At 45.0% G+C, this 14,795-nt stretch overlaps 1 protein-coding gene across 2 annotated transcripts in view; it reads left to right on the top strand.

Moving 5' to 3' along the window:
- The window catches only part of FBXW11 (F-box and WD repeat domain containing 11), a 540,498-nt gene that overhangs the window by 497,661 nt on the left and 28,042 nt on the right, over positions 1 to 14,795 (top strand). For both annotated transcript variants that reach the window (XM_085617878.1, XM_085617877.1), the window contains exon 11: positions 4,487 to 4,565. In XM_085617878.1, coding sequence (XP_085474004.1) covers positions 4,487 to 4,565 — 79 coding nt within the window. The remainder of the gene's footprint in view (positions 1 to 4,486; positions 4,566 to 14,795) is intronic.

The raw sequence follows: 14,795 nt of genomic DNA, 5'->3' as shown, positions 1-14,795 counted from the left end.
ATATTGCCTAGAACTTCATTCAGCCTCACCAAACCTCCCAGCCCAGGCCTTGGGGGTTTACTGCCTATATTCCCTCATCCCCAAAAAGGATAGCTCTCCGGCCAATCCACTATCTTGGACCCCTCAACAGTGGCATCCTCCCGAAACATTGCCACATGACAACTCTCCAGGATGTCATCTCCAGCAAGCCCATTTTATGATGGTGCTAGACCTAAAGGACACCTACGTACCTAGAAAGCATCCACTCTGCTCATCAGTGCTACCACCACTTTCTTTTAAGTAGTCATCACTACCAATTCAAAGTGTTACCCTTCAGGGTCAGATCAGCCCCAATGGTCTTCACAAAAAGAAAAGTCTAATTGTGGTAGCCGCCCACCTCGGGCACGTCTTCTCTCTATCTACATGATTGGCTGATCAAGAGGGCAGGCTGCAGTGCCTAGCCCACACCCAAGCTGCTATTTCTCTCCTCCAAACCTTGAGATTTACCCTAAACGCCACCAAGTTCCATCTTTAACCCCTCCAAATGCAACCTTTTCTAGGGTCCATTCTAAATGCTGTCCCCAGTATAGCGTACGCAAATGAACACGGTGTGCTTTAATTCCAGCAGCTACTGCCTCTTCTTCGGCCAAAACATGAACTAACGGAACAGTAATGTGCCACCTGGGCATTATGGCCTCTTTTAAAACCATAGTTCCCCATACCAAGCACCATATGTGCCAGTTACAAGAGTGCCTCTTGACATAGAGGTCACAGGCGGAGGGTTACTGGAACGATCTATTGCTGGCAAGGTCAAGTGCCCATTACACTCTGAAGTGGTGGAACAGATTCATCCTGTTGGGAGGCAGGCCCTTCATAGACTGTATTCCGCAAGTGGCCAATACCACAGACTCATCCTTCTCTAGTGGGAAATGGATCTCCTCCACATGACAATGCAGAGCTTGTGGTCACCTCACCCCCTCATCAGTTACATGGAAATTCTAGCCATTCATCTACCTCTCAGAGCCTTTTTTCATGACATCCAGGACATCCTTGTGAAAACGGACCACATGACCACCATGTACCACTTAAAAAAGAGTAGCACCCACTCTGTGCAGCTCTTAGAATAAGCACATTGAATATAGCAATGAGTGATACACATTTAATACACCTGCTAGCAGAGTACTTTCCAGGAGTGGTCAACAGTTTTGCTGTTCTGCTCAGCTGGATGCATCAACAAGGCCACGAGTGGGAACTCCACCCACAAGTCCCACTCTTGTACTTCCATTGTGATAGACCTGTTCGCCGCTAACGAAAAGGCAAAATGCCAAAACTTTGTCTTAATATTTCCGCACCCACAATCTGTGCAATGCTCTATGGATAAACTAGACGGGGATATTTGCCTACATTTTTCCTCCTCTCTCACTCCTCTCTAGGTGGTGTGGAAGTTCTGGCAGACACAGAATCAAGGCAGAATCGGATCCCCTTATGCCAGGCAGGTCAACTTAGCAATACGGCCCCTGGGGTCTTGAAGTTTTATTTCCGCATTCTACCACAGGAATGCATGGATGTCATCAAAAAAAGCTTGCAGTCCTACATTGCGCACTTGCTATGCCACAAAGTAGAAAAGGTTTGTCACTGTTGTATTCCAAAATATTTAAACACCTTCGAACTCTGTCCTGTATGCTGTCTGCTACCTACTTCACCTTTGGAAAGCAGAGATTAGCCTTCACACCTAGCTGCTGTTGCCGTTTACCTGCAGAATAAGGAATGTTCCTCACTGTTTCAAATGCCTATCATTACAATTTTATGGAACGCCTTAAGAGTTATTCCACACAAAGTTCCTTCCACCTGCTCCTGTTTGGAATCTTAATGTAGTTCTTACGAGACTAATGGGACCTCCTTTCAAGCCATTGTACTCTTGCCCTTTACACTTCGTCACTTGGACAGTGGCTTTCTTTGCATCCATGTAGAAATAGCAACCCGGACTACCCTTTAATTCTACGTCTGCTAATACATCTCACTAATAAACATATGTACAGCTTAAAATGAATTTGTCTTTTTTATCCTTTATTTTTTCAACACGATTATGCAAAATACTCGCTATCTTTTGTATGTAGGGCATTTGTACATCCCTAAAATCGAGCAATACATCCTAAATGTTTTAAACCTAGGTTTCCTGAGAAATATTTGTATATATATCACCTGACTCATCCTCTACGACACACACATTATCCCTCTTCATCTACATAGTTTTTCATATTCGTAGCAGAAAAGGGTCTTTGTATTGACTCTGTTCTCTGTGTGTATGTATATCATGTAATACAGCCATAAACATTAATCATTTGAGGATTACATCTTCATATTTTTCTTTTTAGACCAGATACAACTTAGTTCTTCACGTTGTTTTAATGTGGCTTATTATAGTAGTATCAACGTGATTTTCATCATGAAACTCCTTCATCAGGACCGCCACATTTTCACAGATCTCATTTTTTTATCCAAATATCCTGTGAAAACATAATACAAAGCTCTGCTGAGCCGCACAAACCAATACCAATAATTTGAAATTAATCAAAAACGATTAAAAAGGGGAAAAACACCTGAAAAAAACTGCACTAAAAAATAGAAGCATATCCCATGCATGGAATAACTATAGGATGATAGAAAATCCCCAGTGAACTCAATGAATATAGTCTATCTGTATAGTGATTTGTGTTTTACCTCAAGAATACCCAACATCAAGAAAAAGATATGATGAATCATTAAATGTTATCTGTATGCTTACCAGCAGAAGCTGTTACTCAAAGGTTTTAGAATGTAAAAAGCTTGTAAATTAGTTTCAATTTGTTTGAAAGGGTTCTTGCCAAGACCAAAATGTAGATGTGATCTGTAGGACATGTCAAGCAAAAGAGAGCACACAATCTCAATGTTGAGTGAAGGCACTCTTAGTCTCAGAAGTAAATAACTACTTTGAGAACTACTCTACTTGCTTTCTTACTCAAAGGTTCATGAAGAAGAAAAGACAGTAGCTTATAATCTGCAGTGAAATACCTAGTCTGTAAGGGCTGTAAAGTCGACCTCTGAAAGTCAATGGAAAAATAAATATAAACCTTCTTATGCTTATCAGCATGAAACTTTGCCACCTAACCGTATTTTTACAAAATGCTATTCCTGCATTGTGATACATGAGGAATGGTGAGCGAACTACAAGCACTCATCATCCTGGAGCAATACATTCAAATCCACAAGGACAAGGTTGTACTAATAAGAAACCCACAGTTCCTACAGAAGTTGGTATCGCAGTTACACGTTAACCAACACATCCAACTACTGGCCACCTTCCAAGAACCTAAAACGCAGGCCGAGAGATCGCTACATACCCTGTACGTGCAAAGAGCACTCCTGTACTGGAAACAGACAATAAGGAAAGGGAACCAACTCTGAGTTATCTATACCAGGGCAACCGAGGGTAACCCAGTATCGAAGTTGACAATTACATAACCCATTGTAGTGACAATACAAACCTGCTACGCAAGGGTAGGGAAAGCTTTGCTCTCGCGCCCCAGAGCGCACTCAGCAAGGGAGAAGGCCACAGCCCTAGCAGTCCTAGTAAATATACCCATCAGCGTCCTATACACGTTTGTAGACATGGTCATCCATGCGCACCTTCACAAAATACTACTTTGTGGCCATGGAGATAAATAAGGAAGCGCAGGTGGGACTCTGTATAATACTGCAGCGCCTGTTTGCAAACCCAAGCACATTTCAACCTGTCCTCCTCAAGGACAGAAATACCGCTACAAAATCATTGCACAGCCTGTGAATCCAGAAAAGGATTCATACTGCAAAACGAAATTGTTACTTACCAGTAGGAGTTATTTTTGTGGCTTGTAGTGTGTTCTGGATATACATACGACACACTTTTCTCCCCGGAAATGTGGGGAACAAACGGTCAGAGTGTACACCACTTCAATGAGGAGGAAGATTCACTTACCAAGGTTGCCAAGGAGAAAAAAGAATCTGAAGATGGCGACCACGTACAGGAACCCCAAGTGCTCGTAGCTTATGTCAGAGGGAATTGACTTACCCCCCTATCGTAGCCTATATCCCAGAAATAAAACTAAGTAAGATCAGACACTATTCTGGACCCAACCACTACATGTTGGAATAGATGCACAGAATTGTGAATCCAGGAATCTCTTCAAGCTGCAAAACTACTTCTACTGATAAGAAATAATTTTGTTTCAAACATCCAGGCTGAACATTAGATGTAGAAGTATTCCGAGAAGGTGTATCTACAGCACTACACGCTATGAATGGATGGTTTCCTATGTAAATTTATAGCCATGCGTATTCATGAGGGGACAACATAAGCTTTATAGGTTGCTAATGTAAACATAGAAAGTAGTTATTGGTTCTGAACCCGTGCTTTGGAGTGTAAAAAGTACTTACAACTGCTCGATTAATAAATGAAAAGAAATTAAACCATTGTTTTTACTTTTTACAGAAAAATCAAAGTATGGGATTTGCAGGCAGCTCTGGATCCACGGGCCCCAGCAAGCACACTGTGTTTGCGTACATTAGTGGTATGTTGAATTCAATTTTTTTAAGAAACTTTAAATGACTCAAGTAATGCGGATGTTGATTGGTTTAAATTGGCGTGTTATTCAAACTGATTTTCTAGTGGAAGTAGTTGTAGAAAAAAAATGAAGTCATTTAAGAATGTTAAATGACCGTTCAGTTAATTTACAAATAATGCATTCTAGGCTATTGTTGCCTTATTGGATCTTAAAGTGTTTAATTTCACTCATTTATGTATGAATATGAACTTATTTTGTAAGTGTGGAAATAAAATCCATGAAAAGCTGTGTTAATAGATATTTAGAGAATTTTTTTATGTTTTATTTAGTTTGCATTTAAACAATCTAAAAAGTGTATTAAGGTTAACCCCTTCAGCGCTGCGCGGATTCCCCCGCGGTGCTGAAGGGTTCTAGCGCGGGCGTGGTCATGACGGAACGGTTCCGTCATGAGCACAGCTCAACCGATGCTCATGACGGAACCGTTCCGTCATGAGCATCGAAGGGGTTAAAAGGTTCATTAACCATAAACTCCAGTCTATAGCTTTGTGTACCAATAGTGATTCCGTGACTTAGCGGGCCCTAGTAGTTACTTTTAATTTGACATTTACTGTCCTTACCCTTTTTCAGAACTATCATTTTGCAGGCTCCGGACAGCACATTTTATTTTAACTCGGAGTTCCAAAAAAAACTCCAGAAGATTGCGCGAACAGGCTGAAATAGGCACGTTGTGTGATTTAGCGCCTGGAACTTGTTCCGTGCTGAATAATCAGCGCGAACAGCACCATGCAGTACGCCAGAGGGTAGGTAGATTTTCTACTTGAGCAGCAACTGCTTGTGTTGGAGGAATCTCGCCGGGTGCCCTCTTAGCGACTGCAAATCGCACTAAGGCAGGGGCCTTCAAACAGACCCAACCCCACAGGGGGGGCCCTTCAGGTGATTCCAGGAGCCGCGCCAGGCTCTGGCCAAAAGCAGCAATGTGCGGATAACAGTGCTTTCAGTGGTTAAATTGAGTGGCAGTAAGGCACTCTGTAAAGGGCCATCACTAAACTTTTTGGGCATTTATATCCTGTCTGGGAGAAGGTGTCAAAAGTTCAAAGGGAAGTGACTCCAAATATTCTTTTAACCCCCCTTCCCCATTACTAATAAACACACTGGGGATACTTTTTACACGTTACTAGGCCTGCCTGACCAGAATAGTATGTTTGACAATCATGTATCAGATTGCATTTTTAAAACGGAAACAGAACTTAACTGTAATGTTTAAATAAGTCTAGACGTATTTAAACATTACCAGTTTAATAGAAGTCCAGTTTGCCCTTCCTGATTAAGCGGCGGGCCCTATTACAATGGCTCCGGAGGAAAGAGGTGGATGTGGTGTTGCTACAAGAAACCCACCTACTCTGATCTGACACCAAGCGTCTTCACTCCTACTGGTACCCAGTTCAATTCCACTTCTCCTGCACACACAAATCTAGGGGTATATAGATCCTCCTCTGAAGAGACCTACCTTCTGGATTGGTACTGCCTACACTGGTAGCGTGGGTTGACAGGTGGGCATACAGGGGTCCCTTAGTGGTACTCCTGTAACCGTAATATCTATTTATGACCCCAGTGAAGGCAAGGAAGCCTACTTCATGGGCTTCTTCCCCAGGATCTCCCACTTCTCAGTGGCCGATATAGTGATGGGGTAACCTGAATTTCCCCCTGAAGCCGTGGCTGGACCGCTCCCATCCCTGGCATGGTGAACCACGACCACTGCCTCCCTCACACAAAGGATATCCAGTTTGGCACTAGTGTATGCCTGGCGCCACCACCGCATAGATGAATAGGATTATATATTTTATTTCAATGCTCTCCTGCCCAGGTTGATGGATAACATCATAGATATTAAGTCCTTCACACTACACTTGGTTGACGGAGCTCGGAGGCACCTCCAAAACCATTTCCAAAACCATGGATAGTGAACAAGTTCACGCTGAGGGACCCAGCCTTGAGGGTCCTCATAAGAAAAATTATAGAACCTTATTTTGTGGAAAATGATAATGGTGAGGTTTTCCCTTCACTCTCTGGGATGCAGCCAAGGTGGTCTTCCGCGGGGGACTCCTATCCCAGACAGCAACGTTTTAAAAACATAGCTAAACAGCGTAAACAAGAACTCGAAGTTCAAATATTGCTGGCCAAGGGCAGACACAAATGTGGGGGTACAACCAAATACCTGAGAGATTGCTATACGTAAACCAAACCTACTACAAATAGGGCAAACAGGCAGACACTCTTAACCTATAAACGTAGGAAGGTAGAAATGTGAAACCACATCCGATGGAGGACGGGAAGGGACATTATCACCAGGATGCGACATTCTATATTTAAACAATATTACTCTGCCCTGTTCTGGGCACAGGCCCTGGACGAGCGTCTGCAAGATGAGTATCTCAGTGACTTTACACCACCTTATTTAGCAACTGAAATGCACCTTCTCGATTAGCACTTCTCCCATGATGATTTTGGGTTAGTGATTAATGCCCTGCTACCCAGTAACGCCCCAGGCCCCAATGGCTTCCCTGACGCTTTTTACAAGGCTGACTCGTCCTTAATTGTGGAGCCCCTTATAAAGGTCTTAAACTATTTTCTAGAATCTTGGTTGGTGACACACCTTGCGGGATTCCCCCTATTGAACCACAATAAAAGCCCAGTGCTCTGCCCTTCTTACAGACCTATTGCTCTTTTAAAATGTAATGTCAAAATATTTATTTCGATTTTAGTAGCAGGCTGCACCATGTTTGGCCTAGTCTAATCAGTACCCAACAATCAGGCTTTAGTAGAAATAGGCAATACAGTGATAACACGAGGATGGCGGTAGCGCTTATGGAAATGGCAGAGCATCGGAAACAACCAATGGCCCTTCTCTCCCTCGATGCAGAGAATGCCTTCAACAGGGTCTACTGGTCATACCTGTCAAAGGTGCTTGATAAAACTCACCTAGGCCCCAAAATGAAACGTTCATCCCAGCAAACTATAAACACCCACATCCAAACTCAAGATTAACGGAAAATACACTTCAGACACACCACTGTCGAGAGGAACACGGCAAGGATGTCCCTTGTCCCCACTGATCTTCGTCCTGGCCATTGAGCCCTTCATTTCCAGGATTCAGAACAATCACGATATATACGGGGGTAGGGAGCACACATTAGCCCTATTTACGAATGACATCCTCTGCTTTGTTACTGACCCGGATACCACTATGCCAGCACTCCAGGTAGAACTAGACCACTTTGTATTAGTATCGGGCTTCCAAACCAATTACTCCAAATCCCATGGTATTGGAGTAGTGGATCCACAAGACCAACTAGGAAGTCCCATCCTACGTGGGGGATACATCTGGGCAGAATCCACTTTAATATTTTTAGGGGTCAACACCTAGTCCTTCCTGGGCACTTTGATTTCAATATCTCACCAGTGATCATAGCCTTATTCAAGGACCTCTATAGACGGGGGAAACTAGAAATCTCCTGGCTGGGTCAGTGTAATAGCCTTAAAATGAGCTGTTCGAGGCATATGAGCTGCAGATCACACACTTAGGATAGTAGATCGCCATCTGGTGTTGGGCTAGGATGCTTGCAGGTTGTTGTCTTCGGAAGAAGTCTTTGGTCACGAGATAGGTGACTCCTCCCTTGGACTACAGTGCTCATGAGCATGCACTCCATCCTCAGATTGTTTTTTTCCGCCATTGGATTTGGATGTAACTTTTCCATTCCGGTTGAAAATCTCAAATACAAGCTTTTCGAAGCGAAAAAACTTCTAACAACTACATCGAAGTACCTTCACTCGACATCGAATTCATCGGCTCGATTCCGGACGTCGACGGAATTTCCGCACAGTGACCATCACAAAGTCTGCAACCTGTGCCTATCACCGGAACACGACGAAGCCAGCTGTCCAGCCTGCGCAGCATTTCGATCCAAAAAGACCATTCGGGATCGAAGCGTGCGACGTCATATCATGGCACACAAACCAGCCCCGGAACCAGAAAACATCTTTGAGAGTCCCGATGTCCCGGAAGAAGATTCCGAGGAACTTCAAATCATCTCAGAAGCAGACGACTCAGACGACCCCATTACTCCTGGGCAACGCGTGAGTACCACTGCCCTTGCCCCAACCCCTCCAAAACCAAAGGCATTGGTCAAGACTTCGCCAGCTGGCCTCAGTCGAGACCAAAAACACCCTTCAGAAGCCCCGCCTCCGGGCTCGGCCCTGAAGAAACATAAGCCTTCCGGTGGCTCGGGCCCGAGCAAGCCGCATGTAATGGTACCCCCGGCACCTTCGGCACCTAAGATAAAAGACCCCTCTGCACCGAAATCGGATCCGACACCCTCGGCACCGAAAACATCGAGGCCCATAGATAAACCGGCACTGAAACTTTCCAAGCCGAAAGACTTGACTTCGGCAGCGAAACCTTCATCGGCAGCGAAACCTTCATCGGCACCGAAACCTTCATCGGCACCGAAACCACCGGCTAAGGACTATAATACACCTCCTAAAGCCAAAAACTCCACCGATCAACCAAAACCTCGATCAGAACCGAAAAAATCGGTGCCAAAATCTGTTCCTGAAGAACAAGAACTTTTCCATCCAGATCCAACACAAAAAAGGATCTATATTAATCCAAAGACTGGACATGTCACTGCAGTGCCATATGAGAAACGGAAACTGGACACAACACCTGCCCCAGTTCCTATAAAAAGGACTCTGCAACATCACCTATTCCTCCTTCCTCTCCCATACAACCTTCTACCCCACCCTCTCTGCCTACACCACCCTTACCTCTACCATCTCCATCACATACACCACCTCCACAGGATGATGATGACCTAGGGGGAGGGGGTGATCCTAATGATCCGTTCACAGATCCAGATACTGCACCATTGGATGATTGGGCATACCCTCTACCAGATATGCCTGACCCTACTCCATATCCCTCCAAACCATCACCTCCAGATGACCACCTGGGGTTTGGACAACTAGTAAACAGGGCAGCACTTTACCATGGCGTCACCATGCACTCCGATGCACCCGAGGAAGATTTCCTCTTAGACACGTTTGAACAGTATCAGAAAACAGTACAAATTCTACCTATGATTAAAGGTGTCACAAAACACGCCACATAAGTATTTAAAGACCCCGTCCGTGCCAGGGTGCTTAACCCAAGAATTGAGAAAAAATATAGACCTGCCCCAGAAGATCCTTGTTACATCTAAAGACAGCTCCCTCTAGATTCTTTGGTCGTTTCCAATGCAAGGAAACGCGCCAACTCCCAAACCACAGGAGATACACCACCCCCTGACACAGAATCTAAACTATTAGAAGCCTTGGGCAAACGAGTAGCAGCACAAGCTGCTAATCATTGGCTTATTGCCAACACCCAAGCCCTACTAGCACGCTATGATAGGGCTCTCTACGATCAGTTGGAGAACCTGCTACAACACCTGCCAGACCAATACAAGACCAAGGCAAATGACCTTATACAAGAGGGAAAACTCATCTCAAATGCGTCAATTAAATGCGCACTTGATGCCGCAGACACCGCCTCTAGAGCAATAAACACAAGTGTACTCCTCAGACGCCATGCCTAGCTACGCATTTCAGGCTTTAAGCCAGAAGTACTAAGTACCATACTCAGCCAACCATTTAACCAAGAACAGCTATTTGGGCCAGCAGTAGACACTGCACTCGAAAAAATTAAAAAAGACACCGAAACTAAGTCCATGGGAGCATTGCAGTCTCCACAACCACGCGGCTCCTTTCGGCGCTCCTTCTACAGAGGAGCCTCCAAGAATATGGGAGCAGACCCCTCCTCTACCTTCAAAACCTCTCCACAAACATCCCCCAGCAGAGGATATTTTAGAGGAGGATATAGAGGAAACAACACCAAGTGACGAGGTCGAGGCAATACCATCACTCGTACCTCCCCCGCCACAAAACAGTGACTTTCCTCCACTCCCCCCAGACCATTCCACTCCAGTCGGGGGAAGACTCAAACAGTTCCTACCTGTCTGGAACTCCATCACAACAGACAAGTGGGTAAGAAAAATTATCCAGTATGGTTACTGTCTGGAACTCACCACTACCCCCCCACACATACCACCCAAGCAGCGTTCCATGTCACCAGCCCATCTTACGCTCCTCAAACAAGAGGTTCTCGCATTGATTTAAAAACACGCAATAGAACCAGTTCCCTTACAACATCAGGGTACAGGGGTATACTCACTGTACTTCCTAATCCCCAAAAAGGACAGGACTCTAAGACCAATACTCGACCTCAGACCCCTAAATCTGTATATAAACTCAGATCATTTCCATATGATCACTCTTCAACAAGTGCTCCCACTACTACAACAAGGCGATTTCCTTGCCACACTAGATCTCAAGGACACTTATTTTCACATTCCCATACATCCTGCTCACAGGAAGTACCTAAGGTTTGTGGTGGATGGACAACACTATCAGTTTACAGTCCTTCCATTCGGGGTGACAACTGCGCCCAGAGTATTCACCAAGTGTCTAGCAGCGCATCTCAGAAGACAACAAATTCTTGTCTTCCCGTATCTAGACGACTGGCCAATAAAAGCCAACTCATTCAACAAATGCGTTCTACACACTCACCAAACTATTCAACTCTTACACAGCTTGGGATTCACAATAAACTATCCCAAATCTCATCTCCAACCCTCCCACATACATCAATATCTGGGAGCCACCATAAATACCTCCAAAGCCCTAGCATATCCCAGCTCAGCCAGGATAGCCAATATACAAGCTCTGATCGCAAAATTTCAAACCCAACACTCTCTTCCAGCAATAGTGTTCTTGCAACTCATAGGCATGATGGCGTTGTGCATCTTCATTGTGCCTTATGCAAGACTACAAATGCGTCCCTTGCAAGAGTGTTTAGCACGTCAGTGGAATCAGGCGGACAACTAGCAGATCTGGTGTTGGTGGACAGCTGCTCACATCGCTCTCTAAAATGGTGGAACACAATAAACCTCTCCAAAGGGCGGCCGTTCCTCGAGCCTCTTCCACAAATAGTGCTAACAACGGACGCATCACTCACGGAATGGGGAGCCCATCTCCTAGGACACACTACTCGGGGCAAATGGACCACTCAACAGAAAGTGCTCCATATCAATTACCTGGAACTACTGGCAATATTCCTAGCACTAAAATCATTCCAAATACATCTCCAGAACAAAACTGTCCTCATCCGTACGGACAACATGACAGCCATGTATTGTATACAAAAACAAGGAGGCACACATTCTCTCCAGCTGTCCCAGCTCGCACAGAACATTTGGAGATGGGCAGTTCCCCAGAACATATACCTACTTGCAGAACACCTTCCAGAGGTTCACAATCAGATTGCCGACCTGTTAGGTCGTCAGACTCAACAGATCCACGAATGGGAATTGCATCCACATGTCCTACTCCCCTTTTTCCAACAATGGGGCCAACCAGACATAGATCTGTTCGCCACACACAAACGCAAAATGCCCAACCTTCGCCGCCAGGTTTCCCCACCCACAGTCGAAGGGCAATGCGATATGGATGAATTGGTCAGGCAGATTTGCGTACGCTTTTCCGCCTCTCCCACTCATTCCATTCGTGGTACGCAAGCTCCGGCAACAGTCTCTCAAACTGATCCTAGTGGCTCCCACATGGGCATGCCAGCCCTGGTTCACAACACTGCTGGAACTCTCTCTAGTCCCACACCAAAAACTGCGCCTCTCCCCGTCCTTATTAACCCAGAACCATGGAGAAATCAGACACTCAGATCAACTGAATCTAGCGATCTCGCGCCTGAAGTCCTAGAGTTCGGTTACCTCAACCTACCACCAGACTGCATGAATATTATAAAAGAGGCCAGACGACCTACCACTAGAGCCAGCTACGCTGCAAAATAGAAAAGATTTGCTATTTACTGCTCTATCTATGATATACGCCCACTGGATGCATCCATCCAGAACATCATCTGCTACTTACTACACTTGCAAAGATGTAATTTAGCGTACTCATCCATACGTCTCCACCTAGCAGCATTAGCAGCCTACTTACAAAATCGAGAACACTTGTCACTATTTAGAGTACCTGCGATTAAAGCCTTCATGGAAGGCCTTAAGAGAATTATTCCGCCCAGATTACCACCCTCTCCAGTGTGGAATCTAAACATTGTTCTTACAAGGCTCATGGGACCCCCATTTGAACCTATGCATAAATGCGAACTGCAGTTCCTCACATGGAAAGTGGCTTTCCTTATTGCTATCACATCCCTTAGAAGGGTAAGTGAAATCCAGGCTTTAACCATACAAGAACCATTCCTACAATTACACCGCAACAAAGTGGTTCTTAGAACAAATCCGAAATTCCTGCCAAAAGTCATATCTCCGTTCCATCTTAACCAATGTTGAGCTACCAGTGTTCTTCCCAAATCCGGACTCGGTAGCTGAAAGAGCTCTTCATAAATTAGACGTTAAAAGAGCCCTGCTTTACTACATTGACAGAACCAAATCATTCCGCAAAACCAAACAATTGTTTGTTGCTTTCTCTCCACCACATAAAGGCAACGCCATTTCCAAATCCTGGATAGCCATGTGGATAGTTAAATGTATCCAAATATGCTACCACAAGGCTAAATGCACACTATCAGTTCCCTCTAGAGCGCATTCCACACGCAAAATAGGGTTTCCATGGCATTCTTAGGAAACATTCCCTTAGAAGATATTTGTAAGGCAGCCACATGGTCTACAACACACACCTTCACTAAACACTACTGTGTTGACGTGCAAGCAAAACAACAAGCTTCTGTAGGTCAGGCTGTCCTTAAAACCTTATTCCAAACTGCTGCAACCGATTCAGGTGACCACCGCTAGGGGAGACACTGCTATATAGTCTATCCTAAGTGTGTGATCTGCAGCTCATATGCCTCGAACGGAATATGCTACTTACCAGTATGCATCTGTCCTTGGCATGTAGAGCTGCAGAGCCACACAAGCCCACTCACCTCCCCGGGACCTGTATCTGTTCCAGCATAGTCTTAATTAGACATTACTCATGGACATCTCTCTCTTTTTACAAACTCCATCATTTCCCAACATGGCGAAAAACCAATCTGAGGATGGAGTGGATGCCCATGCGCACTGTAGTCCAAGGGAGGAGTCACCTATCTCGTGACCAAAGACTTCTTCCGAAGACAACAACAACCTGCAAGCATCCGAGCCAACACCAGATGGCGATCTACTATCCTAAGTGTGTGGCTCTGCAGCTCTACATGCCAAGAACAGATGCATACTGGTAAGTAGCATATTCCTTACTCCTCAAATCTTGTATTTATTCCTCACTCTACTCCTTACCATTACAAAGGCAACACAGCTATTGATATGTAAAAAAAAAAAAATGCTCAACTTTGTATGGGAGAGGAAGCATCCACGGGTAGCATGGGCATCTCTACTAAGACCCACACATGAGGGAGGTTTAGGTTTTTCCACTATATCTGCTTACCTGTTAGTGGCCCAGCTACGCCCCTCCCTCAATTGGTATCATGATCCCGATTGCAAGCCATGGGCACAGGTAGAATAAACATTCTCGCCCACACCACTCAAGGATCTGCTATGGGTGCCAGCGAGGGCCAGGTCTTGCTCCCCTCCTCTCCTATTAATAATGTCAAAGCTATTGTCCTATTGCCATGATATGTAGTAGGCAGGTGTTCCCACCCTACCCATTCCTCTTCACCCCTTTAACTAATAATCTCTATTTCTCACCTGGGAGGTTGGATTCAGACTTCCTCAGGTTTAACCAAGGCCGACCACCTTGCTTGAAAGACTTTTACAGTGGTGAGGAACTGCAACCGAGGGAGGAGCTGGTCGAGAACTTTTCTCTGACTGGGTGTGACACAAGCCCTACATTGGACTGGGAGACACCTTGCTCAGTGTTTCAGAGGGCAGAAGCAAAAATCTAACCTCTGTACACTAATAATAGACACAGAGGCATCTCCTGGCTTTACCGCTATATGCCTATGTGGCAGTGGGAAAGAGAGCTGGGGGTAGAGCTCTCGGAAGAGACCTGGAAAAGCTATATGGCTGAAGACTTCCCAATTTTCCATCTGCCTACGCTGTAAAGCGAACGCCTATAAACTATTGACACAATGGTACCTCACACCCCGTCTAAGTGCACAAGATGTTTGGC

This window comes from Triturus cristatus, chromosome 7, assembly GCF_964204655.1.
Source record: "Triturus cristatus chromosome 7, aTriCri1.1, whole genome shotgun sequence".
Lineage (NCBI taxonomy): Eukaryota > Metazoa > Chordata > Amphibia > Caudata > Salamandridae > Triturus > Triturus cristatus.
Note: the sequence above shows the minus strand (reverse complement) of the source record. Positions and strands in the feature narration are given on the sequence as shown.